Here is a 26,571-nt window from a genome sequence, read left to right on the forward strand (position 1 = left end):
CTGCCTCTGGGCCAGGAGCCCGGCCCAGCTCAGCAGCACAGACACAGCAGCAGGACTTGAATGACCCTCTGGGGCTTTGGTGCTCTTTGCATCAGACTCAGTCCCTCCGAGTGTGCTCAGAGAACTTCTCAGGGTCTCAAAAAGAGAGTGAAACACTGAAGTTTCTCATACTTTAAACCGATCCTTCTGAGGGACAGGACTGAGAAAGTGTCCCCAGGTTGCAGCCAGAGAACAACACTGGAGGCAGTGATGACAGGTGGGGAGAAGCGAGGAAAAGATGTCTCTCATGCTGAGCAAACCTGCGCCTCTGTCCCTGCAGGCTGCCCCACCTGGCTGGCCGCTTCCTTTGCTGACAGCTCTGCCTCTTCCTGCCCACACAAAGCCTTGGGCAGCTCCAGGCTTTTTCTGGGTGATGTGTTGCACCACAGCTCTGCCCTGGCAGGGAAATTCCTTTCTCCTGGTGTCCAGTCTGGGCCTCCCCAGCTACCCTTAGCACAATTATTTCTTCTTCAGGCTCATTCCCACTATGAAGAGAAACTCCAGCCTCCCTGAAACCACCCTTTAATCCCTCCCGGACTACTCCTGTTCTGTCCTCAGTCTCAACACAACTTAAGCCCAGAGCCTGCAGCCTCCTCCCACTGGTTATGTGACGATGCCTCCAAACCCCATCTTGGGAGATTTTTGGGTCCTCTCCAAGGTCTGTGAAAATAGAAGAACAGTGGTTGAAATTATTTTCTCCCAAATCTTGCAGTGACAGAACAAGGCTCAATATCTCTGAAATGAATGAGGATGGATTTACATTTGTTAGAAGGAGGAAATATTTTACAATGATGAGAATGGCACAAAACTGCAACTGTTCTTTCACAGAACTGGATTCTCCATCTCAGGAATTATCCTACAACCTGAGCATCTCATCTCCAAGGACAGAATTCCTGATGTGTGGGTTCTCTGATGTGCTGGGTGCCCTCACAACGCTTCTGGCCAGAATGTCTGCTGAGGGCAGCCAGGCTGCTGCAGGGGCAGTGACCTCACAGCCATCACCATGGCAGCCCTGTGCCCTGGGCCTGGCTCTGCCCTTTCCTCTGCCCCTGCCTTGTCTCTGCTGGCATGAAGAGTTTTGTCATTCATATCTTGTCCCCAAAGTGCTGGGGCCAATGGCTTCCCAGGCAGGCTCCTGGGGCAGAAGTGGCTTTTCAGAGCCCAGGCAGAAATGAGCCCTGAGGCAGCAGCTCTGCAGTGCTGGCCACCAGGCCGGGCTGCCAAGGGAGGCTTCTGGCCATGGCCTGCAAGCAGCTGCTGCTGCCAAGGTGCCTTTGTGCCTCAGGCTCTGCCTGGCACAGCTCCCAGCACGGCACTCTGCCCTTGTGCCCAAGGCTGCAAAGGCACTGATCTCTCACAGGCTCTCACGGGGGCTCCATGGTGACATCCCAGGAGTCCCCGGGTTGCCAAAGAGCCAGGATGTGACAGATACTCACAGGGGTTCCTGTCATGGGCACAGTGGGAGCTTCAGGCAAAGTTTATTGGAGAAGCTCCTGTTGGGTCACAACGTGCAGAGAGGATCCCCAACAGCCGCACAGATCCCCAAATGTCACCGCTGAGTCACAGACAACACAGACTCAGATCAGAAGGCTAAGGGCTAAAATCCACCCATTTATTCACTCCTCTTCTTTTATACCTCGGTTTGCTACAGGTGGACTTCATTGGTCATTTCACCAACACGTTTCACATGCTTGGCTAATTAAGACAACACCCTTCAGCAGCCAACTTTATGGAAAAAACAACTTATTAAAAACATTGTCAGGGCACCAGTTATTGATGTTTGTTTTATATTGGGCCCTTCTGGGGGCTCCCGGGATGGGGAAAACCCTCCTGTAGCAGTTCTGTGCCAGGGAAAAGGAGACGCACTGGACTTTTTCAGTCTTCCGCTTCTTGTTTATTGTTATTTTATCTGAAGTTTTGTAGACTGTCCACACCAGGCTCAGTAGGCTGGAAAAGCACCGCAAAATGGTCCTGAAATGTACAGTTTCAAGGTCTGTTAAAGTGTCTTTATCCACTGGATGAAGAAAGTCTTCAAATGTACATTATTTCTACTTATCTACCAATAACTCGTCCCTTGACTGTCCACAAAACCTCGCACTGTACTTTCCTTGACCAATCACCCTGTCCTGGTTTAGGGCAAGTTTGGGAGATAACCCCCAAAGGGGCTTCTCTACAAAAGCAGATTCAATTGCCCCTCCCCCCTCCAACCGGTTCGGGAGAAAGTATCTCCTTGGAGAAAATGGAAAGAAACCTGTTTATTAAGCAATAGAAACCAAACAATATTAAACAATAAAACAATATTAAACAATCTAAGGAAAAGCAAACTCAGAACAGTCCCCTCCCCGAGTTGCAGCTCAGCTCACTCAGTCTTTGATCAGTCTCTCTGGTGCTGGAAACGCCGCGGCCCAGGCCCAGCCAGGGGGGCCACAGGTGGAGCTGCCAGTGCTCTTCTGGGTGTTCAGTCCAGAGCAGGCTTGAACAGGTCCAAGAAAAAAGGAAAAAAATCACAATCCGGAGAACTTCTTTGCCTCAGCTAGCTAAAACTAACTAAAAGCAAGAAAAAGGGAAAAAAGGAGCTCTGTCCCGCTGTCTGTCCATCTGCAGACAACACAGTCCAGGAGCAGGAATGTGGAGGAGTGAGAGCAGTCTGAAAACAAACTGCGCACTTCTTCCCTCCCCTCCTCACTGTCTGGAAGAGAGTCTTATAGGTGTAAAACTTATTATTCAGTATAAACAGAACAAGACGATTGGGGATAAAAGCATCATATAGTCAACCCAGGACATCCACCAATACAGCAGAAAATGGAGGAGATGAAGAAGAAGGCAGGAACTACATCCAAATTCCTGCATCTTGCTTCCTATCTACACCATACTAAAAATCCCAAAACCTAAATTTCTCACCCAAGTGACATACTATACTACTCTCTATTATCTATTTCATACTTTGGTGAATTCTAATCTATCTCAAAGTCATGGAAGTCCTCTCCGTGGACGAAGGTTAAAGGCAGTGTTTCTCTGGGGGTCAGGACCCCTCAGAGCAGAAAGAGAAATATTCCCTGTGCCCTGGATTCTCACAAATTTATCCTAAAAACCTTTAACCCTTAAGGCATTAAATTACCCAAAAATGTTCCAGGTCAGTAGGATTAGGAAGAGAAGAAATAGAGAACAACAGAAAGACAGAAGATCTATAGAGAGACAGGCACATAGGAACCAACCGCTTGGGTTCCAGCATTGCTGACAGAGGAACCCCAGCAGAAGGCAGGATCCAGAGCATGGGCTGGCCTCGTGCTCCGGCTTTTAACCCCCTGGGCCTTCATGGGCCCGCCCCTGGGGTGGGACTGCCAGTGGCTTGGCCAATCAGAGTCAGGGTAGGCACCAGCTGTTGTTGTGTGATTGCGCCTTTGCTGTGTGGTTGACAGCTCTGCCAGACCAGGGCTGGGGGCAGCGCTCTGTCCCACCACAAACCAAGGCCTGACCCAGCCCTGGCCCCACACGGGCATTCCGAGCATCCCGAGGTGTCTCGGGACATCGATCTCATCCAGACTCTGACAGAGACCACAGTGAGACTACGGAACCTCATGGAACCAAAGGGCCATGGCGACACTCTGGTGCCTCACGGAATCAAGGAGACCATTGTGAAACTCAGGGGCCCCAAGCAACCAAGGGTCCATGGTGACCTTGTGAAGCCCGTAGTGGCACGGAGGAGCCATTGTGACACAGTGAGGGGGCATGGAGCCGAGGGGCCATGGTGACACTGCAGAAGCAAGGGGAACATTGTGACACTCCAGGGCCTCATGGAACCAAGGAGACCATTGGGACACTGTGGGGTCCCACAAAACCAAGGGAACATGGAACAGGTCTGGCTGGCTGGGCCTCCTGGGGACCACCTGACAGGTCCAGCTGACCTTGGCATGCCGAGGGCTGCTTCTCATCTGCCTCTGAAGCACTGGGGCTCTGGGCTTTCCTTCCCATGGGAGACAACTGTCCTTCTCCTCCAGGGCCCCATGGCCAAAACTGGAATTCCTCTGCCAAATTTCCTTATATGTAGTGATTGTTCCCAGAAGAAATCTGCCAGGAGTGACAGTGCCTTGGCCCCCCAGGGGCCATCTCCCATCTGGCTTTGGAACACTGGGACCATGTGCTTCTCTTTCTTATGGGAAAAAACATCCATCTTGACCAGGCAGTCATAGCCAAAATTGGACATCTGCCTCCAGCATTCCCCCTATCCAAGGATAACTCCCAGACAAAAGCTGCCAGGAGTGACAAGTCTGGATGGCCTTGGCTTCCTGAGGGCTGGCACTCATCTACCTCTGAAACACTGGGGCTCTGTGCTTTCCTTCCTAATGAAAAGAACTCTTCTTCCTGTCCAGGTGCCCATGGCCAAAATGGAGATTCCACCTCCAAAATGCCCTATATCCAAGGATAGCTCCTAGATGAAAGGTGCCAGGAAAGACAGGCCTGGCTTGGCTTAAGGGTGCCCACCTCTCATCTTCTTCCAGAGCACTTGGACTTTGCACTTTTCTTTCCTACAGGAAAAAAACATCCATCTTGATCCTGTTGCCCATGGCTAAAACTCTGTACATCCAAGGATTGCTCCCAAGTGAAAGCTGCCAGGACAGAAAGGTCTGGCTGCCCATGGCCTCCTGGGGGCTGCCTCTCATCTGCTTTCCAAACACTGGGGTTTGGTGCTTTCTTTCCAATGAAAAAGAACTGTCCTTCTTCTCCAGGTGTCCATGCTCAAAATTCAGATTCCTCCTCCCAAATTCCATATATCCAAAAAGTCCTCCCTGACAACAGCGGCCAGGACAAACAGGTCTGGCTGGCTTGGACCCCAGGAGCCACCTCTCTCCTCTTCTGTTTTTGAAACACTTGGGTTCTGTGCATTCCTTCCTATAGAAATGAACCATCCTTCTTGTCTACACAGAAATGGCTGAAAATGGGGTTCCACCACACAAATTCCCTATATCCAAGGGTTCTTTTCAGACAAAAGCAACTAAGAAAGAGAGGTCTGTCCGGCCTAGGCCTCTGATGACCACCTTTCATCTGCCCCTCAAACACCGGTGTTCTGTGATTTCCTTCCTATGGAGAAGAACCGTCCTTCTCCTCCTGGTGTCCATGTCTGAAATTATGATTCCACCTCTAAAATTCTGTATATCCCAGAGCTGCTCCCAGGCAAAATCTGCCAGTACTGTCAAGTCTGGCTGGCCTTGGCCTCTGGTGACTGCCCCTGCAACACTGGGGCTTGGCTCTTTTCTTCCCAAGGAGATCCCTGGGACACTGTGGGGACCTCATGAAACCAAGGGGATCATTGTGGCACCACTGGAGCCCATGGAACCAAGGGGCCATGGTGACACAGCGGGGCTTCATGGAACCCAGAGACCATTTTGACTCTGTGGGGCCTGATGGAACCATGGAGACCATTAGGGTCCTTCAGGGCCTCGTGTTACCACGGGGATATTATGAGACCTCAGGGCCTCATGGAAGCAAGGGACCTTTGGGACACTGTGGGGCCCCATGGAACCAAGGGAACATGAAGCAGGTCTGGCTGGCTTGGCCTCCCAGGGGCCACCTGACAGGTCTGGCTGATCTTGGGATGTCAAGGACTGCCTCTCATCAGCTCCTGCAACACTGGGGCTCCTGCTTTCCATGCTACAAAAAAGAACCATCCCTCTTTTTAGATGCCCATTGCCAAAACTGATACTTTCCCTAAAAAATTTTCCCATATGCAAGGTGGTCACCTCTCATCTGCCCCTGAAACAATGGGGCTCTGTTCCTTCGTTCCTTTGGAAAACAACTGGCCTTCCAGCCAAGGGACCATGGCCAAAATTAAATTTTAGCCTCTCAATTTCCATATATGCAAGGATGGCTCCCAGACAAAAGTAGCCAGGACAGACAGGTCAGGCTGGCCCTGTCCTCTGGTGATTTTCTTTGACCATGAGCTGAATATTTTCATTTGGAAACACCTTGGAGAGGGCTCAGAGATCTCCCAAAGAGAGATTCTGAAACCTTGGGCACATGAGCACTACATATGGACAAAGGAGCTCTGTGCTCTGTGCTGTTTTGGTGGTTTTGCATCATGGAAGTAATGTCCTAAGAGAAGCTGCTAGCAGTTTCAGCTCTGTCTGACAAAAAACCAATCAGTAATTAGCTTTGAGAATTGACAGTCTGTTAAACCACTAAGGAAACTGTACACACCTCTTTGAAGACACATGTTAAAGACGAGAAAGCCTGGGAGGGTCTCTTTCCCTTCTGGCCAGCAAAGAGGTAACAAGGCTGGCCCAGCCCCAGTCTCAGCCAGGCCGGGCCGGGCGGCTCCTGCCGTGGGGCCGGGCCCCTTCCCAGGGAGCCCCCCAGGCCCCATTGGCTGCCGGGCAGGGCAGGGGAGGCCGCGGGGCCGAGGCCGGGCCAGGCCATGGCTGCAGTTGCCAACACCTGGGCGCTACCGAGCCCTGCCCCGCCGCCAGCCTGGGCCCAGCCAGGATCCGCCGGGCCCCAGGAGCAGCCCCGGGCCTGGCCGGCTCGGCCAAGATTCTGCCACCCTTGGGGTTCACCCGCAAGCCCCGGGCAGGGCGAGGAGAAGCCATGGGCCCTGGCCATGCTGCTGCTGTGTTCTGGCCTGGCTGCTGAGATCCTGGCCCTGCCCCAGCGCGGCCCATCCTGACACAGCCCCAGCGCAGCCGCTGCAGAAACCTCCATGGTAAAACAGCTCCGGCCGCAAGGACCGAGCCCGGCCGGGGTCACGGAACCATCTGCAGGCCCCGGGAGAGATATTAACTCTTTCAGTGCTTCCATCCTCCCTCGAGGGAGAGAAAAGGACAAAGTGCAGGCACATAGAGGAGGAACTGAGATCAGTGAGGAGGAAGTTGCGTCCCAGATGGGAGGGATGAGGAGATGTCCTTGATCTTGAGGATGAAATCCTCCTGTAAAGCTATGGAGAAGGATGTAATTGATACATCAGGCTCTCTTTTGCCCTATATTTCATTGAAAAATATGGGGAGATGACTTGTTCAGCAAAGGCCTCCATGCTAAAGTAAGCAAATGTTGAAGTAGCTGTGATCCCATGAGAAGTTTGAACATTGAAACCGGCAAAACTGATGAGACCTGTTGCCCTCAGGGAGAGAAGACGACCTCTGTTGTCAGAGATGGAGATGATTTCAAGAATGGATGAAGAGAAGTTTTGCTTTTAAACTACTCATTTTTAAACTAATGCTCCATAAGCTGACATGGCCCATAAACACAGCTGTGGGAAAGCTGTGAAAAAACAGGAGGGACTTCATGTAATTCTGGGTGGCTGCTATTCCTGGAAATTGAGAGCCATGAGAGAATTGTTTTCTTATGGAGATGTCTCCAGAGCCTGAAAGAGAGACTCCTCTCCCTAAGTGAACTGAAGAAAGACTATTCTAGAGGTGGCAAACAAACTGAAAATTTTATGTTTTGTCTCCTTAAATTGTCCGTAAGGAAAAAAAGGTTGTAGGGAGACAAGGGTTTTGAAAGCTTTCTTCTGATTCTGAATTCTCTATCTTTCAGTTACTATTAATAAACTTATCTTTATACCCTTCTGAAGTTTTGAGCCTACTTTGCCTTTCTCTTAATCCTATCTCCCAGCAGGAAATGAGTAAGAATATTCTAGTGAGTTCACTGGAAATTACCCAACACTGAACTCACCAAACTAATTAATCCATTCTCCAAGAAATCTCAAAATGGTGAACCAAAACCACTACAGAAATCTTCCTGATGAACTGCCCAGAGCAGAGGGAAATCAAGACAGAGCCATGGTCTGTCAGTACTTGCTTGATCCTAACGAGCCCTGTGGTGCATTTGGAGCTGAGGCCTTGAACCTCAGGGCCTGAAAGGAGATTGCACAAACCTTTCCAGAAGTCAAAATCAGAAGAAAACCCCAAAGTGTCTCGAGGCATGAATAGGTCCCACTGAGGTCCATCCCAAACACAGGCTCCTCATGGACTCCTTGGAGGAGAGAATGGGAGGCCAGGATGGCACAATAAACCTCTCATCGACTCAGTGTGGAAAGGAAAATCCAAAGTACCTAAAACACCTTGACTACCTCAAAGTATTAACAAGCCCAACAAAGTGTCAGTACAAAGGTCTCAAGGGACTAATTAAAGCAGATAATTGGAGGCTGTGACTGCACAATCTTTCTCATGAAGTCTGTATCAAAAGGGAAACAAAAAGTAGCCTAAAAAACTGAAGTACCCTGCAGTATTAATTGAGTCCCATTGAAGGTGGCTATTGACATAGAATCTCAAGGGACTAATTACAGCAGATAATTGGAGGCCATGATTGCACAAAGCTCTCACAGACTCCAAGGCAAAAGCCAAACCCAAAGTCCTTTGAAAAACCTGCAGTCCCTGGGAGCATTCAGGAGCCCCCAGGGCCATTGCTGAGCAAGGCTCCCCAGGGACTCCTTCCAGCAGATCCTTGAGGCCACGGGGATGTGGGCTAGGGGGGATGCTGAGGGCAGGACAAGGGGCTGACAGTGCCCAGCCTGGCTGGGGCTGTGCCAGGAGGCCCCAGGGCCTCAGGACAAGGTGTCTCCTCCCAGCCCTTGCTGGCACAGACCCTGCTGCTGTGCCCCAGGCCACCAAGACTTGGCTTCTCTTTGTCCCCACCTGTCATCACTGCCTCCAGTTCTCTGCTCTGCCTGGGGCCTGGGGACACTTTCTGAGTTGTGTCCCTCAGTGGGACCCATTAAAAGTCCAAGAAACTTTGGAGTTGGATTCTGTCTTGGAGTTCTGGAGAGGTTTCTTCAGCTGCCTCTCAGGGACTGATGTTCAGGGCCTGAGCACAAAGCCCCAGAGGGTCATTAAAGTCCTTGTGCTGTGTCTGTGCTGCTGAGCTGGGCTGGGCTCCTGGCACAGAGGCAGCTCCTGGTAAGCAAGAAGAGCTTCAAAAGCACATTTCTCTTGATGAGCAGCTCTTGTGGCAGCCCAGCAGGGCTGGGGCACTGCCTGCAGCCAGCCCGGGCACAGCCCAGAGGCACAGAGAGCTTCAATCAGTCAGGGCTGGGAAGGTGCTGAGAAGTGCCTGGGGCAGAATCACTGCCAGCCCTTGGCACAGGAACCTCTGGCTGCAGGACAATGCAGCTGCAGCTCCTGGAGCCATCTTCTAAAGCTGGAACATGCCAATGCCTACAGACTCTGTGAGTATATTCTCTGATTGTCTCTTGTGCAGAGCAGCCAGGGGTGCCCAGGGCTGTCCTGCAGAGCAGGCTCCTGCAGCCCAGGGCACTGTGCTGGGGCAGGGACTCTGCTGCCTGCCAGGGACAGCTCTCAGCCAGCCCGGGGAGCTGCTCCCAGCACTGGGGGACAGGATCTGGGAGGAAGGAGACAGCTGGTAAGGCTTGGAAGTGTTCTCCTTGTGTGGTGAGGATGCTGCATTGTTCAGGTCTGCTCCCATCATGGCATTTACCTCCAGAACATTTCCATGTAGATGAGGAGCACATTGAAACAGCGGCTGCATAAAAGGGGAAATCCTGCTTTTTTAATCTAGTGCTCTCAGTTGCCTGGATAGGAAATTGCACATAGCTCTTAATCTCTTAGTTCAGGCCATAAAAAAAAAAATAAAAATTCTTGAAGATCTGAATATACTTGGCAGTGACAGAAATCAGCAGAGGATGCCTTAGAGGCAGCATCAGTCTTTCTTTTCCAGCCTACTCAGGGTTGCTCTGATGTTGCCATCAGAGCCTGCAGAGCCAGAGCTGCCCCTGGGCAGTGCCAGAGCTGGGAGGGGTCTGCAGGGCAGAGCTGAGCCCCCAGGGCTGGGCTGGGCCCTGCCAGCACTGGCAGGGCCCAGCCCTGGGCACAGGCAAGCAGCTGCTGGCAGGGACAGCTCCAGGCAGCAGAGCCCTGGGTAGGCAGAGGCGGGGAAAGTACCCCCAGGCTGTGCTGGGATATTTGAAGTCCTCTCCAAACCGAACTATTCCATGATTGCTTTTCTTACAGATCCCCATGCCAAGACAGCAGAAATGTCTAACAGCAGCTCCATCCGCCACTTCCTGCTGCTGGCATTGGCAGACACGCGGCAGCTGCAGCTCCTGCACTTCTGCCTCTTGCTGGGCATCTTCCTGGCTGCCCTCCTGGGCAATGGCCTCATCATCAGCGCCGTAGCCTGCGGCCACCACCTGCACACGCCCATGTTCTTCTTCCTGCTCAACCTGGCCCTCAGCGACCTGGGCTCCATCTGCACCACTGTCCCCAAAGCCATGCACAATTCCCTCTGGGACACCACCACCATCTCCTACAAAGGATGTGCTGCACAGGCATTTTTCTTTCTGTTCTTCATCTCAGCAGAGTATTATCTGCTGACCATCATGTGCTACGACCGCTACGTGTCCATCTGCAAACCCCTGCACTACGGGACCCTCCTGGGCAGCAGAGCTTGTGCCCACATGGCAGCAGCTGCCTGGGCCAGTGGCTTTCTCAATGGTCTCATGCACACGGCCAATACATTTTCCTTGCCCCTGTGCCATGGCAATGCTCTAGGCCAGCTCTTCTGTGAAATACCCCAGATCCTCAAGCTCTCCTGCTCACAGTCAAACCTCAGGGAATTTGGGCTCATTGTGTTTTCCATGTCTTTAGCATTCGGCTGTTTTGTGTTCATTGTTTTCTCCTATGTGCAGATCTTCAGGGCTGTGCTGAGGATCCCCTCTAAGCAGGGACGGCACAAAGCCTTTTCCACCTGCCTCCCTCACCTGGCTGTGCTCTCCCTGTTCCTCAGCACTGCCACGTTTGCCTACCTGAAGCCCCCCTCCATCTCCTCCACATCCCTGGATCTGGCCCTGTCACTTCTGTACTCGGTGGTGACTCCAGCCCTGAACCCCCTCATCTACAGCCTGAGGAACCAGGAGCTCAAGGGTACCCTGAGGAAAATAATGACTCTATCTTTTCTGAAGCAATAAACTCTTTTTTTCTGCTCATAACCTTGTGAATGTAACTCTTGGGAATCTTGGCCGTTTTCTTCCTATTTGTCCATTTCTTCATTGGGACCTTTTCTTATTATTTTTCTGGTGTTAAAATGTTTTTATAAAAGACTGCAGTACTACTCTGAGCATTTCTACATGAACTTCTAATTCTCCTTTGTAACACAAAGACTTTCAGGAGGCTTGTTCCCTCTGCATTTGAATAAAAACAAGTAGCTGTCCTGACTTGTGTGTCCAAGGCATTTCCTCAGCCCTTCTCTGGCTCTGCAGGGGCAGTGCCTGTGAGCAGAGGTGGAGGGAAGGGGCTCCCAGCACAGCAGCACGGCCAGGGACAATGGCCCTGCCTCTTTACACATCTGCTCCTCCCAGCTCCACACTCCCCTTCCCAGCCCTGCTGTGGGTGCGAGGCCGGAGTGCTCTGGCAGCTTGGTCACTGTCCTGCTGTGTGTCCGTGCTGTGCCCTCAGGCAGGGACAGGCCATGGGCACTGCTGGGACACAGCTGGGCTCCAGCACAGCAGCTCCACCAGCAAAGGGCATCTCCTGAGCGCAGGGCAGGAAGGCTTTGCTCCCCTCCAGAGTCACTCTCAGGACTCTCAGGAGGCTCCTTGTGTTCCTTGTTCTCCCAGGGCTCAGTGGGATGAGGTCAGGGTCTCACTGGGGCCTTCAGGGGACGCAGGTCTGGGTCAGGTTTTGCTTGTTGGTGGCCAGTGCCCATCAGATGCTGAATGGTCTGTGCTGAACCTTCCTGGGGAACTGCAGCTTGTGGCAGGGCTGATGGCAGGGGAAGGTTTGTCTGGAGGGCCTTGGGAGCTGCCAGGAGAGCACAGGGGACCTGCAGGGACAAGGTGTGCCAGGGAGCAGCAGGGAGTGGAGCTCACTGGGCACAGGCCTGGCCAGGCTGGGGTCACCCCGAGATCCAGGACTGAATGTCTGCTGTGAGCCAGGAGAGCTCTGCAGCCCAGGGACACAGCAGGCCCAGGGAAAGGAGTCTGGGCACTGCCTGCTCTGAGCCTCAGGGAACTCCCCCAGGAGGATCCAGGGCAGCCCCAAGCCCCTCTGGCAGCCCTGGCACAAGGCAGGCACCTCTAAGCCCCCTGCATGGCCCCGCAGAGCCTGTGTGGGAGGGGGTGAGTGCAGGGAGCACCATCAGCTGCCTCTGTGTGCCAGGCTGAGCAGCAGAGCCCAGCAGAGGCAGCCCAGGGCCCCGGGAAGCACAGCCCCCGTGCTCTGCAGAGCAGCAGCCCCAGCTCGGGGCTCTGGGCAGCAGGGCAGGGGCTGCAGCAATGGCTGCTGGGGCCAGCACAGACGTGTTCCCCTGGGAAAGGCTCTGGGGACAGCTGGCATGGGCCAGGAGCAGAGCAGGAGCCCGTGGGTGTGCACAGGAGCCCTGGCAAGAGGCTGCCCTGTCCCTGGGCCAGCAGCAGCTGCCTGAGGAGCCCCGGGGCCAACTCTGCTGCTGGGCTGGGCAGCGGGGCTGGCCCTGGGGCTGCAGGAGCTGCCCGAGCTGAGCATCTGCTGAGCATTTCAGTCCCAGAGTGGCTGTCCCTGACCTCCAGTGCCACCAGTTCCTGCTGCAGGGCCAGACCTGACTCTGCTGCTCTGCTGGGCTGGGGCAGGGGCAGGGAAAGGCTGAACTGGGCAGTGCCAGGGAGAGGAAAACAATGAACCCTTGTCGCCATGAGTCCCTCGCAGTGTCAGAATACACTCCGTGGTTCCATGAGGCCCCAGTGTCACAATGGCCCCTAGGTTCCATAAAGCCCCACAGGGTCACCATGGTCCCCAGGTCACACGAGGCCCTGCAGTGTCACAAGGGCCCCTTGGTTCTGTGGAGCCCACAGGGTCAGTTTTGCCAGTGGGTAGGGTCAGCACCAAAGACACAGACACCAACTGAAGGAATTGTGTCATTTATATAAGGTAAATCTGCAAAAATTACAAATGTAAAGCACATAATTATTTGAAAATAATTACAATAGGAGCAGCTCAGTAATGCACTCAATCATCACCACCAAAGATCAAAGATTGCCTGCAGTGATTAAGAAAGATCCAGCACCACTTACGCTCAGCCTTTACCATCCCCCAGATCCACACAGCAGCTGGGGGAAGCTGTCCCAGCCAAGGGCTGCAGAGCCACTCCTGGACACTGGGAATTCCTGCAGGTGCCTCCAGCCACAGGTGAGGCTCCAATCTCGCTGTGAGAGGGCCCAGCTCTGACAGTGCTGAATGAACAAACTGACAGCACTTCTAGTGTGGGAACATATGGTTTCATCCTCCTCTTGGGTTCCTCCCAAAGCCCGGCCAGGGCCAGATGGGGCCTTGTCTGATTTTTAAATACAGAAAGGTAAATCCACATTTCACCAATGAACAGATAGAGATCATATTGCTAATAAAGATTCATTAATGAGCAGATACAAAGATAAGCTTTGGTTGGAAGTTTCATCTAGAGCTCAGGTTTGCCTCAGGGCCTGTTGTTCAGGCCACATACAGGACCTGGTGTTGAGGCCTCAGGACATCAATCAGTGCTTTGACTTACAGATGATGAACTGCAACCTTCATAACAATTCTTTGGATAACAGAGTTTAGATTTAGCTATTAGGCATAAAGACATCAGCTCTTGTTCTTCAATTAAGTGTTGTTCAAGTTCATTACTCAGAGCTATAATTTGCCTTCCATTTAAAACATCCCCAATTAGTTGCTATTCTCCATTATTTTATCAAATGTCCCTTTTTTCTTGAGACTGTGTCTCTTTTTAGACAAGACTCAGTACTCCGTTTCCAGCACAGAGTGCCACAACAACTCTAAAATGAAATCATAACACACCAAGTGCTCATATTGCAATGACGTGACACTGCCAAAAATTAATTTCACAGTAGCCTCCAATTTGGCAGCCATGAAGCCAATGCCACCAAGAAAAATTTTCTTCTTTCTGCCACTCTTCTACTGCCTTTCCTGTCAAGCTGATTCCTGACTGTTGGCCTTCAAACCCATCACTGAGAGCAGTACAACATTCCTTTCCCATGAGAGCCCAGGTTCCTCGCTGGCCAGCAAGCAGATAATCCCAGTCTGTGTGTTTCTGTAGAGCCCCATTTGTGTTTGTTGGAGCTCCTGGGATGTGAGATTGGACATTTTAACAGCATCGTTTGCTATTTCTTCTAATAATTGATTTAGCTCATTACTGTAAAATCTGCAGAATGGGGTAGTACACATGGGGCACAGGTTGAACCAGAATCTTTTGGTTTTCTGAGACCAAATGCACCCCTTGGGTGGAAAATGTTCTCTTGGCCCCAACTCTTCCTTGTGATCGTTGCTGAAGGACCCTCAAGGGAGGCATCAGCATTGCCTGGAAACAGGACCCAAACCATCCTTTAGGAAGCTATTTATGGGCAGTCTCCACACAGCCAGCAGCTTCCATTCTCAGTACCAAAGGTCTGATTTCCTATTTCCCACTGTGGGCTGCTGATGGATGCAGGGCTCTTCCCTGGGCCCTCCAAGGGAGCCCCATTCCTCCCAAAATTGGTTGAGAGCATATCCAGGAATTAATTACATTGAGTATTTTGGATACTTTGATCTTAGCATTCTCAAGAATTTAATGACTAATCCTTGGTGAAACTCTAAAGGTTTTTGTGGCAAACAAAGATTCTGGCTGACTATCAAGATACAACTTGCAGACATCAATAGTACTTTAGTGACACTGTTCTTCGTTCTTTTTCCTCGGTCTCATTTGGGTTAGGAACAATAATTCGGTCGTCCATGGAGGTGGCACTGTGTTAATTTCAGAATAATGCCCCCAAGGTCCTTTGCTGTTCAGCTTTAGCACGGTGTCTGTGGCTAACAAGGCTTGGTGGGGCCCTTTCCCCTTGGGCTGGAAGGGGGCCGGGTCCCAGTCCCTGAGGGCACCCAGGCTCCTGGATGGAATTTGTGTGCAAGTCCCTCAGTGTCACAGCAGCCTTCACATGGAGCCCTGTGGATCAGAGCATTTTCCAAAGGAGCCGTTGGGGCAAACAAGGAGATTTGGTCTGGCAGGATGTGTAAAACAGTATCCTGTAATATCTACTTGTTCTGCAGGGACATATTCCCATTGTTCCTGGCCAGGTTTCAGGATTCAATGTTGTCTTTCCTAGGAGCTGTTCCTTCAGCTGCCTCAGGAGGGCCTTTTGGCCTCCGGGCCCACACTCTGGCTCCATTGTTAGGACTGCTGCATCCAAACCCTTTATCTCCACAAATGGTAATGACTGGAGGTGGAACTCCTTTTTTCACAATCGTGCTTAAAATTGCAATATCAATAATTGTGCTACCCTGTCATGGGGTTGAATAACCCAATCTTATTGACAATTGTTTAACAGAATTACTGTAATTTCTCCTTTATATTCAGCACAAATTCCTCCTTTCCTCCTGCCATGACATGAACATTTTGCAAGGCCAAGCTCCAAATGAGCAGTTACCAAACCAAAGAGTCCTGGAGGAATCAGAATTCCTGTCTCACTATAGATAGCTTTCATTTGCTTTGGATTTATCCTAATTAATGGCAATGCATGAAGGTCCAGCCCTGCAGCCTCTGGGCTGGCCCTGCCAGGGGCCATCACACCCACAACAATTTCCCAGGCAGTGCAAGCCTCACTGTTCATGGTTGTAGTTGCAAATTGGGTGCAGCTGTGCACAGCCAGGGGGTTTCCATTTCCCCAGTGGGCCATTGTTAAGGGTATGGAGCACACCTGGGAGATGGGTTCTCCATGGGGACAGGTTCCCATCTCCTCATTTTTTCAACTGCTCTTTTAACAAATCCTTCACCTGTTCAACAAATCCTGCAGCTTGAGGATAGTCTGTTACATGAAAAACCCTGCAGTCTTAATCACGGTATTTTCCACAGTAACAGACAAAGCACTCTGAATCACAGCATCAGCAAACCCTGTAAAAATAAACAATTTCATCCCCTCCTCCTTTTTTCATTGTATACAATCTCACAAAGTTTACCTCTGACATTAGGGTCCTGGCCAATCCTTTTCTGTAGAGTATTTAGTGTTACATCCCTGAGCAGCCAAAGCTACCAAATTAGTATTGTCAGCACTATTTCACATTATTACAATTTTATACGTAGATATAGATATTGATATAGAAATATAGATATAGCTAGATAGGTATAGACATACATATAAAATATATATATATCAATATATATTAAGGCCTGATTATACTATAAATATGTACATAGTTATTTATGATATTAATATTTCACTTGCACAAATGCATCGGAGCTCAAGATTAAAACCTTCTTCTTGCTCCATGTGGGAGCATTCCAACAAGAATTGTTCCTTCTGAAGGTGCTGTTTTCAATGTACTGTTAACAAATTCATCTTTGTCTGCCCAAACCCACAAGTTCTTTTCCTTTTCCATATGCAATTTTTGGATACATTTTAAGACATCCAGGGGTTTAGCTTCTTTTAACCAACTGCCCCAGTGCTCACACAGTGCTGCGACCTCAGCCCACTCCAGAGCCAGCCAACTCCAGGGAAGGGCTTCCCATCTGGGAATTTCTGATGCCACTGATTCCTCACATTTACATTTAACAAGTGACATTTTGCTGTGATCTGGCCAGACTCTGCCAGTTTTGTTTTACCAGCGGGCAGGGTCAGCACCAAAGACACAGACTCCAACTGAAGGAATCAGTGTCATTTACTGCAGCTCAAAGCAGCAAAGAATCACAAAAGGAGCAGTTCAACAATGCACCCAATCATCAGCACCAAAGATTGCAGCAGTGATTAAGAAAGATCCAGCACCAGTGTCCCTCAGACTTTACCATCCCCCAGATCCACACAGCAGCAGGGGGATGTCATAGCCAAGGACTGCAGAGCCACTCCTAGACACTGGGAATTCCTGCAGGTGCCTCCAGCCACAGCTGAGGCTCCAACCTTACTGTGAGAGGGCCCAGCTCTGACAGTGCTGAATGAACAAACTGACAGCACTTCTAGTGTGGCAACATCTGGTTTCATCCTCCTCTTGGGTCCCTCCCAAAGCCTGGCCAGGGCTCAAGGAGGAACCAAAGGAGCTGACTTTGATCCTTCAGCCCCAAACAAGGCCAGATGTCAGATTTCATGGCCTTGTCTGGCTTGCCAATACAAAAAGATCAATACGTGTGTCACTAAGGAGTGGCTACATCTATCACAGTGCTAATGGCATGCATATTTCATCAGTGAGCAGATAGAAAGATAACCTTTGGTTGGAAGGTTCATCCAGAAGTCACCTTTGGCTCAGGGCCTGCTGTTCAGGCCTTGGCACTTCAGGGACGTGGTTTAGTGCTGGGCTTGGCACTGCTGAGTGAACGGCTGGACTGGATGAGCTTAGAGGTCTTTTCCAACAGAAAGGATGCTGTGATTCCATTACTATATCTGCTGCATTCAGCTAGGTCTATTTGAGCAGCATTACTTTGCTCCAAAAGTTCCCTCTTGCTCAGCTCCTGTGGCCTGTGGTGACAGTTCCTTCAGCTCCTGGTGCTAAGCTGCTCATGTTGAATGAGACGACTCGGAGAGATGAATACAGTCCAGTTTCTTCTGGGACACAGAGAGGAGAGGGTGTGGAAACAGGAGCATTGTTTGCTGTGGCCTCCTCTCTGCACTTCATGCTTTTCAGTGCTTTAAACCAGCCAAGAGCTTTCTCCAAGAGTGCAATGGAGCAGCTGTTCCTGCCTCAGGTCTGGCTCTCTCCAGTCTCTGATCTCGCCTGGCTTTGTCCCTCTTGCTGTGCCCTCTGTTCCCCCAGGGCTCAGTGGCTGCTGCCCAGGACTGTAGGACTGGCACAGATCCAGTGGTCGAGACGCTCCTTTCTCTGCCCTTGGAGCTGCCTGGACACAGCAGCCTTTTCCATCTGGAAGCTCCCCGTGGACAGGGAGTCCCCAGCTGCATTCCTTGCACAACCTCCAGGAGCCCAGGGCTGCCATCTCAAGTCCCTGCTGGCACTGGGGGCTCCCAGGTGCCTCAGGCTGCTGTGACACTTCTGCACACAGGAGGGAAGAGTGGCAGGGGCTGTGCTGAATGTCAGCTCCATGTGCTGCTGCTGCTGTGGGGTCATTTGTCCAGCCCTGGTCCAGAGTCAGGGATCAGATCCAGGCCCTGCTGCTGCTCCCTTGGGATCAGCCCCAGTTTGGGTGCTGCTGTCAGGGTCAGCAGGAGCGGTGGCTGGAGCAGCAGGTGCTGACAGTGCCCCAATCCCTGGGGCTGGAGGGGTCCCTGGGCTGGGCTGAGAGGGAGCTGCCCCTTGTTCTCCCTCTGCCTCATGCAGAGCTGGGCCGGGCACAAGTGGGGCAGCACAGCCACCAGGGAGCCTGCGAGTCTCTTCCAGCCCTGGCTGCTCAGAGTTTGGGCCTTGGAGCCTCAGGTGGCCAAAGGCAGCTGCTCTTGGTCCCTCTGGGTGTGCCCGTGTTCAGCAGTGCTGCTCCATCAGTCTGTGCCCAGCAGTGGGGAAAAGCCTCAGCCCTGCATGGCCAGGAGCTGCCGGGCTCTGCCTGAGCAGCTCAGCCAGCAGGAAGGGAGCTGCTCCGCATGGGAACCAGGAGCAAAGGACACTCTTTTTTTACAGCATGTTTTCTGTTATAAGGAAAAAAAAAATTGGTAAAACGATAAAGATAAAAACAAAACCCAAGTGTGCAGTGAAAAATCTTTTGTGACTTTGTATTAAGAGGCAAATGATCTTTTGAAGAAGAAAACTCAGTTATTTTTTTCATACATTACTTTGTGAATGTGCTGATGGCATGGATCCATCTTACTGACCTCAGCAGCCTTTTTAAAAAGTTTTTGGGCTTTGTTTCCAACATTGTTATTTTAAATTGTGGTTGAAGCAATGGGAAATTGCTTTGTGCCCTTCCAGCTCCAAGCAGCACTGGGAATATAACCTCTGTCAAACCCCAAACCCTTCAGAAGATGCCCTTCCTTCTCACCCTGTGAATGAGCTGCACATTCCCTTTGAAACTGTCAGGGGTTTCTTAAAGACACAAAGTCCCACTTACAGATTTTTCCTCTGGTTTGGGAGTGCAGAAAGGCAATTCTCCATCCATCAGCTCCAGACTGCACTACCTCAGGGACACGGCCCACTCGCCAGCTTTGGCCCACTTGTGGCACCTCTAGAGGAAGAAAAAGCCAAAAAGGAATGAAGAGTGTGACAGATGAAACATCCTTTGGAGATCCAGGCATTCAGCTGGGACTGTGGAGAGTTTGCGTTCTTGCCAATTGGATGTGTGTCCCCAGCTGCAATCTCTGGGCCTGCAGGAGAGTCTCACTCACCTGCCAAAGCAGAAAGCTCAGGCGCTGTGCTCGGAACGGGCTTGTCTGATGCAAAGCTGTCAGAGCAATGTGAGGGCAGAGCCAGGCCAGCTGTGCCCAGGGCTGAGCCCAACAGAGCCCTGGCAGAGCCCAGAGCAGCCTCAGCACCCGCAGAGCCCGGCTGCAAGGAGAGAAACCAGAAACTGCCTGTCAGCTGAAGGTTCCTGTCCCCTTGTCCCAGCTGCCCGTGGTGCTCAGGCCGTGCTGGCTGTGCCCAGAGCTGCCCATCAATGCTGTCTTTGGGAGCAGGGCAGGACATGTACCCAGCCTGCAGCCAGCCACGGCACATCTAGCCCTCAGCAGCTGCCCAGAGCCAAAAAGCAGCTGGGGAGCTGAATGAAGAATTCGTTGCATCCCCCCCAGCAAAGGGGGAACCTTTGGTGCCCAGCCAGGCCGTGCCATGCCCAGATCTGGGAGCATCCCCCTGGCTGTGGAACTCACCTGCAAATTGGGTGTGGAGTGTGTCTTTAGAGAAGGTGCCAGAATCCAAGTCCATCTTCTTCAGCTGGCCAGGCCAAGGAAGAGACTGTCATCCTTGAGGCTGTCCTTGCTGTCTCCAGCAGCAGCCCCACCTGGTACAGCTTCTCCAGGAGCTCCTTCTCCTTCCCTGGGAACAGACCAGGCTGTCAGGGCTCTGCCCAGGGCCCCAGCCATCCATGAACCAGACAAACAAACCGGGGCGATGGTGGCCACCAGTGCTTGCCACACCAGATCTCCAGCTCAGCTCCCGCCCAAGAGCTGCTTGTTCCCTTCTGCTGACCCCTGCTCAGAGCTACAGGCAGGACAAAACCAGTCTGGTTTGCTTTGCCACTGAGTGCCAAGAGATGTGTGGAGCTGGTACCTGCCAGGCCCCTGGATCCAACTGTGCACATGGATCTCTCCCATCTTCTAGGGCCGAGGAACGCCCTGCACCCAAGGATGGCAGAAAAGCTCTTCTAATGATGGCCTGTCCGAGGGCTGCATGGACAAACACCGCTTAATGACATCTTGGCACTCTGGGGAGACAAACCAGAAATCACCAGTCACTTGGAGAAGTTGCCCCCCTGTTCCTGTGCCCAGGCCATACTGGGTGTGCCCAGAGCTGGGCCTAAACTTCCCCACGGATTCTCTGTTTGGAGGAGAGCAGGACATGTGCCACCTCCTCAGCAGCTGCCAGAGCAGGATGCCCATCAGCTCGCTGCTGTCTCCCAACATTGGTATTCCCCCTGTGCCCAGAGATGAGGATCCACCTTGAGAGAGCCGTGCTGGGAACAAGATGCGCCCCCAGATGATCTCCTGGCCCCTCCTGAACGGGTGCTTCCCCACGACCAGCTGGTACAGCAGGAGGCCCAGGGACCAGATCGTCGCTGCCTCGCCATGGTAGCTTTGGTGCTGGGTCCACTCTGGAGGGCTGTAGGCCAGGGTTCCTGTGGAACACAGACAGAGCTCTTCAGGGGGATGCTGCTGCTCCCAAAGCCTGGCCCCAGCATCCCTGGGCATGTGGGGGCTGCTCCAGCAGCACACGGGGTGACCGCTGCCCTCTCACCATCACCTGGGACTTGTGTACAAACTCGGGGCTGGAAAAGAAGCCACTGGTGCTGGAAGAGGGCAGCAGAAACCCTGGGCAAGCCCAACCATGACACACAAAGGAAAAACCCACCCACTGGTGGAGAAAACCCACCCTCCTCTCTGCCTGCATGGGCCCCCAAAAAATGTTAATAAACCAAGGCAAACAAGGTGAGTGGAGCAGTCCAAGCCCCTCCTCCCCTGCACACCAAACCATCCAGGGCATGGGTTCAGACCCCCCTCTCCATTACCCCCATGGGGGTTTTTGTCGGGCTGGCTGCACCAGCCCCAGCCCAGGGCACAGTGGGTACTGAAGGCTGTCAGCAGGGCTGGGAGCTGGCCCCCCTCACACCCCAACCAAATCAACTTGGCTCCAGCATTAATCCCATCCCAGCTGCAGTAGGGGGAAGCCCCGGTGCTACACCCAGGCTGGGCCATGAGATGCCCAGGAGCATCCCCTGCAAGGGCTCACCTGCAAACTGGGTGTAGGCTGTGTCTTGGAGGAAAGCGCCACAGCCAAAGTCAATCAGTTTCAGCTGCCCGCTGGCCAGGTCGAGCAGGATGTTCTTAGGCTTGATGTCCCTGTGCAGGACCCCGCAGCTGGTGCAGTGCTGCACGGCCTCCAGCACCTGGCGGAACAGCCCCCGCGCCTCCTCCTCCGGCAGGAACCTCCGCTCCGCCAGGAAACCCGAGAGCTCCTGGCACCGCTCTGGACGCTCCATCACCAGCAAGAAGCTGTCGGGGAGCTCAAGCCACTCCAGCAGCTGAATGACACCAGCACACCCACAGGACACCTTGGCCGGCAGCACGATCTCCAGGGGCGCGCTGGTGCCGTCGGGCTGCGGGAGGAGCGCGATGCCGTCAGTGGAGCTGAGGCTGTGCCAGGGCTCTGGGACTCCTCAGCCAGCCCGGGATGCTCTGCATGCCCTGCTCAGCCCACGCCCGCTCTCCCCACAGGGCTCCCGGCAGCTTCCACCATGCCGGGCCCCGGCTCCTCGCCGCCCGGCACGGCCCGGCTTCCGCCGCTGGCCCCGCTCACTCACCAGCTCGCTCCAGTGCCGGATGCGATCCCGCGGCACGCGTTTGATGGCCACCTGCGAGCAAGGGGAGCAGCGGGCTGAGCTCAACTTCCTTCCCACTGCGCTCCGACATTCTCGTCCTTGTCTCCCTCTTCCCTCTCCGCCCGCCGCCGGCCCCGCCGCTCACCGGGGCGCCGTCCGAGAGCCGCGTCGCCGAGCAGACGCTGCCGAATCCGCCGCGCCCCAGCAGGGAACCCAGGCGGTACCGCTCCTGCAGGGCCTCCTGCGCCTTCCCTGCGGGCGGGACGCGGCTGTCAGCGCTCGGCCCGGGGCCAGCAACGGCCCCCGAGCGCCCCTCACCTGCCCCGGGCCGGCCATCCCCACCCGCCCTGGCGGCCGCGCTGCCGAGCGGCAGAGCTCGGGCCGGGCAAGCCGCAGCGGAGGCGGCGGGAGCGGCTGCACCGCCTGTGTCCTCCGCGGGCCCCGGGAGGAGCCGGGACCGGGGCCGCGGCCGGGGTCGGGGTCGGGGCCGGGACTGGACCCTGCGTCGGGGCCGGGCTCGGGCTCGGGCCAGGCGGAGCCAAAAGCCGGCGATGCCCCCCCAGCCCCAGGCATTGACGCCCGCCCAGCAGCGCCAGCGCCAGCACGGCCAGAGCCGGGCTGAGGCCAGGCGGCGGCGGGACGGCCGGGGGCGGGCACGGGGCAGCCCCGCCCGGGGCCGGGGGCGGGCCGGGGGCATGGCCCAGCCCGGCACGGGGAGAGGGAGGCGGGGAGAGGAGAGGAGAGGGACGCCGGGAAATCGACGCGGAGGGAAGGGTGCTCGTCAGCGGGAAAGGGCGAGAAAGAGAGAAAAAGAGAAAGAAAAAGAGTGTTTTAGATTCTCTGCTTGCGCTGCTTTTGCTGCCGCGGCTGCTGCTGCCGCCGCTGCAACTGAAGCCCCGGGGCCGTTTGTCCGCGTGTCCGTTCCCCGCTCGAGCCCCACGAGCCCCACGGGCGAGCCCCGCGCGCCCCGGGACAGCCCCTTAGTCTGTCCAAACACGGGAACTTGGCAGTGTCGAGCCCAGGTGCAGAGCCCTGACTCCTGCACGCTGGCAGAGGAATCCCCTCAATCGCTGCTGTGCATTGTCCTTGCTGCGGGTCAAGCACTGTCCGGGCACATTCCCTTGGTGTAGGACTCCTGCCTGACCCAAGCACTGCACTTGCATCTGCAGTGTTGCTTTCCAGTAAAAACAGGGGAAGGAAAACTGTTGTGTGTCTCATGGTATTTTAGAGTGTCTAAAACATGATAAGTCACCGATCTTAGAGGTGAGGTGCATTTGGAATGAATGGGATAGAGAAGTAGTGCAACATGGGAAAGGGCAGACTAGAAATAAATGGAGGAAAACTTCTTGGAATGTTTCTCTCACTTTCATTTCACTTCTGGAAAGCTGTTTCAGTTTCCCAGGAATCTTCTCCTGTCTGCTCTTCTCAAGAACCTTTCATGGAGAACAAGGTGAAGCTTGTGTCCCAAGATTTGCCACCAGCTGCAGCTTCTCCTGGCTTTCCACACTGCACTGTGTGTGCAGCACGACTTTTGCAGCAAAGCAGGACAAATGTTTGGAGAACTTTACACATCCTTTGTTTTTGCTGGTGGGCTGTGGAATTGTGCTACTGGTGAAGTTTTCATTTTAACGGATTGTGCTGGTTTAGGGCAAATTTTGGGAGGAAACCTCCAAAAGGGTCCGTCTAGAAAGCAAGTTCAAGCAGCCCCTCCCCCTACTAGTTCAGGAAAAGACTTCCCTGTTAGAGAGCATTTTGGGCAGACACTGTGGCCTATGTGCACAGCCCTGCAGGCAAAACAATGGACATTCTGTGGATTTAGAAGCATGCTTGCAAACACTCTGTGTACGTGCCTGATAGCAGAAGCACACTGCCCTTGAGCAGCCAGTATGAGAAAGTTTGCCAACTGCATCCAAGAGAAAAGGATGTGAAATGTTATAAATGAGAAGCTTGACGAGGCCAATATTCAAGCAGCAATCAATTTATTAATTAATATGGTAAAGTATGAGCAATACAGCGCTGGATACAGTGGGGGAAATTTTCCCTCCAACTGCACGCCGATAGTTGGGGCTTACAGATATTTATAGGGGTACTCATAAGCTTTCTCAGCAGTTTCTGTTCCAAATTTTTATGTCACAATTCTATACACTATTGTGATTTAATTTTTCTCAGGATGTATCTCAGAAAAGAGTATCCCCGTATGGTGGGGTCTGGCTTCTGAAAGAAGTCTCCCAGCTGGTGAGGTCCAGATTCCAGATGTGGGTCCACCTTTTAATTGCAAGGACTGTAAATCTCATAACAGTGATGTCCAGCTTCCCTTTGTTGAAACTATCAGTCCTTGATAGAGTTGATGTTCATCTTCCTTTCTCAAGCTGCTTTTCACTGTTTTGTTAAGGTGTTGAGATAAGCATGTTTCCTTTTGATATATTCTAAAGCTACAGTTCCAAAGATCCTTACTACAAGCAATATTCTAAAATGATACTTCAAAAGGTTATTATTGCAAAACTCATTTTAGCTAGAAGCAGAAAGTTCCTGTCAAGCAGCAACATCCTTAAAGCTTTAATTCGAATGCTCCTAAATCAACTGAAGAGTTATAAAGGTTAATTGCGAACAAAGGATAGGTTCAAAGGCCTTCTTCCATGCTTTACTTCCTCAGTTATTTATTAGAATTGTCTTTGTAACTGTCCCATGATCAGTTTCCACACATATCCCAATCACAGATACACAGGTTGCCTGTATGTACCTGACACAAAAAATAGCTTTGTATTTCACAACATAAAAACTAGGTAAGAAAAAACAATGTTATTATTATAAATAGAAATGAATATAACAAATATATACGTAGTTAAATAATAACACAAAAAATTTGATACAGAATAAAATAAAATAATAAATTACAGCAACATTTTTGCATGCTTTAGGATGTCAGTCCCAGGTGGGTTATGACAGACATGGTGAGGCTGGGGTGAGCAGCAGGCTGTACAAACAGGGTCAGCCCAAAAGGGGCTTGTTCTCCTCCGTGCCCAGACCTCCTAAGGAGACATTCAGCATCAAGATCACTTCGGGAATGCTTCTATCACCTCTTTTCTGAACTGAAAAATAGAAAACCACCCATATGATTAAATCCAAACATCATGTGTTTGGTGCACATTGACATCTTCCTCCTTAACAGAACTCCAAACTGACTCCAATCACTGCACAAGCCCTGGAGACTTGAAGACAATTGAAGGGAGACAAAGAGCTCCTGAGGGCTTTCTGTGTTTTAATCAGCACCACGGTGGATTTGGGGCTGGGTCCAGGAGCCTCAGGCACTGAGGGAAGGATGAAGAAGCTGCTCAAGGAGTCAGCAGCAAAACTCCAAGTGCCTTGGAGCATGGCTGGGCCCCAGTGAGGGCAGGGAGTGCCAAAGGCTCCCCAGGGACTGGTGTGAGCAGATCCTTGAGGCCAGGAGTGCGGGGAGCCCAAGGCTCTGGGCAGGGAACTGCAATGCTGAGCAAGGCCTGGGCTGGCTGGGGGAAGCAGAAAGGCCAAGCCCTGAGCCCAGCCTGGGCCAGCAGGGCCTGTCCCTCACGGGTGGCTCGGGGCTCTCTGTGGGGCAGGGGGATGCGAGGGGCAGCAAGGACAAATGCCATCAACCTGCAGCCCCTGCCAGCCTGGCCAGGGAGGCCGAGGGAGAGCCAAAGTGCAGCCCCTGCCAGGAAAGTTCCTGCTGTGGGGCCTCCAGAGGCGCTGCCCGAGCCCAGGGCACAAAGGCCTGGGTGCCTGTGGCCCTGCCAGCCCTGCCCAGCCCTCGGCCATCTGTCCTGCAGGCTGTGTCCCCTGTGCGTGCTGCTCCTGTGCCCTGGCCGGCTGCACTCGCCCCTCTCACTGTGCCCCAGCATTTCTCAGCCAGCGTTTCTGTGCCCTCCCTGGGCTCCCTGCACCCAGCGCTGCCGGCTCCTGGCACACAGAGCCGGCCATGGCCCAGCCTCACGCTGCCACACCTCGAGCACCACAATTCCACCCTGGCAGGGACTTTGCTTTCTCCTCAGCTCCAGGCTGAACCTTCCAAGCTGCACTTTGGGGATGTTTCCTGCAATTCCCACTCCCAAGGAAAGCTCTGTCTCCTGCTGCTCACAAATAGAGAAGGGCTGGTGGGAGAAGTGCTGGTCAGAGGCTGTTTGGGGTACAGTGACCATGAAATTATTGAGTTTTTAAATGTTCCATGAAAGAAGGAAGGGCATCAATAAATCTTCTACACTGGACTTTTAAGGGCAGACTTAGGCCGAATTGAGGATGCAGATTTGGGGAGTACCAAATCAGGAACTGATTCTTTTAAGGGAAACAGCCCATAAAAACACAGGCTTCCAGGAAGGATGGACACACTTCAGCAAAGAAACTTTGATGGAGCAAGAGTAGACTGTCCCTTTGTGCAGAAAGATGACCCAGAGGAAGAAATGACTGGCCGGGCTGGGCATGGAGCTTTTGCAGGAATTTAGGGGTTAAAAAGAGGGTGCATCACCTTTGGACATAGAGGCAGGCAAATCAAGAAATATTTAAGGATGTTGTTAGGTCATGCAGAAAGAAAATTAGAGCGGTGAAAGCTCAGTTAGGACAACTTGGATTCTTCTGTGAAGGATAATAAAAATGTTTTTATAAGTACATTAATGGTAAAAAGAGGGCTAAGGGCAACCTGCATTTCTTATT

General features: G+C 52.7%; 2 protein-coding genes and 1 long non-coding RNA gene across 3 annotated transcripts; 2 read left to right on the top strand and 1 right to left on the bottom strand.

The window, feature by feature from the left end:
- Positions 1-10,021: 10,021 nt before the first annotated feature.
- Positions 10,022-11,055, top strand: LOC135284604 (olfactory receptor 14J1-like). Its single transcript, XM_064396214.1, has one exon. It carries the CDS (start codon positions 10,022-10,024, stop codon positions 10,952-10,954), a length of 933 nt encoding a protein of 310 aa, XP_064252284.1. The 3' UTR covers positions 10,955-11,055.
- Positions 11,056-12,755: 1,700 nt separating this feature from the next.
- On the top strand, positions 12,756-17,584 carry LOC135284632 (uncharacterized). Its single transcript, XR_010349896.1, has 2 exons — positions 12,756-12,890; positions 13,057-17,584. It is a non-coding gene; the product is annotated as an uncharacterized LOC135284632 (long non-coding RNA).
- Positions 17,585-18,107: 523 nt separating this feature from the next.
- On the bottom strand, positions 18,108-22,105 carry LOC135284608 (serine/threonine-protein kinase pim-1-like; the record flags this gene model as incomplete). The annotated part of the gene is made up of 8 exons (XM_064396220.1): positions 18,108-18,550; positions 18,970-19,083; positions 19,244-19,403; positions 19,724-20,277; positions 20,512-20,688; positions 21,300-21,666; positions 21,871-21,921; positions 22,034-22,105. Coding segments are annotated over 5 exons (774 nt in total), but the record flags the coding sequence as incomplete, so codon positions are not given.
- Between the last annotated feature and the right edge of the window lie 4,466 nt (positions 22,106-26,571).

This window comes from Passer domesticus, chromosome 21 (assembly GCF_036417665.1).
Source record: "Passer domesticus isolate bPasDom1 chromosome 21, bPasDom1.hap1, whole genome shotgun sequence".
NCBI classification, from domain to species: domain Eukaryota; kingdom Metazoa; phylum Chordata; class Aves; order Passeriformes; family Passeridae; genus Passer; species Passer domesticus.

Coding starts and splice junctions, on each gene's coding strand:
- LOC135284604 (XM_064396214.1), top strand. CDS start 10,022: ATGTCTAACAGCAGCTCCATCCGCCACTTCCTGCTGCTGGCATTGGCA.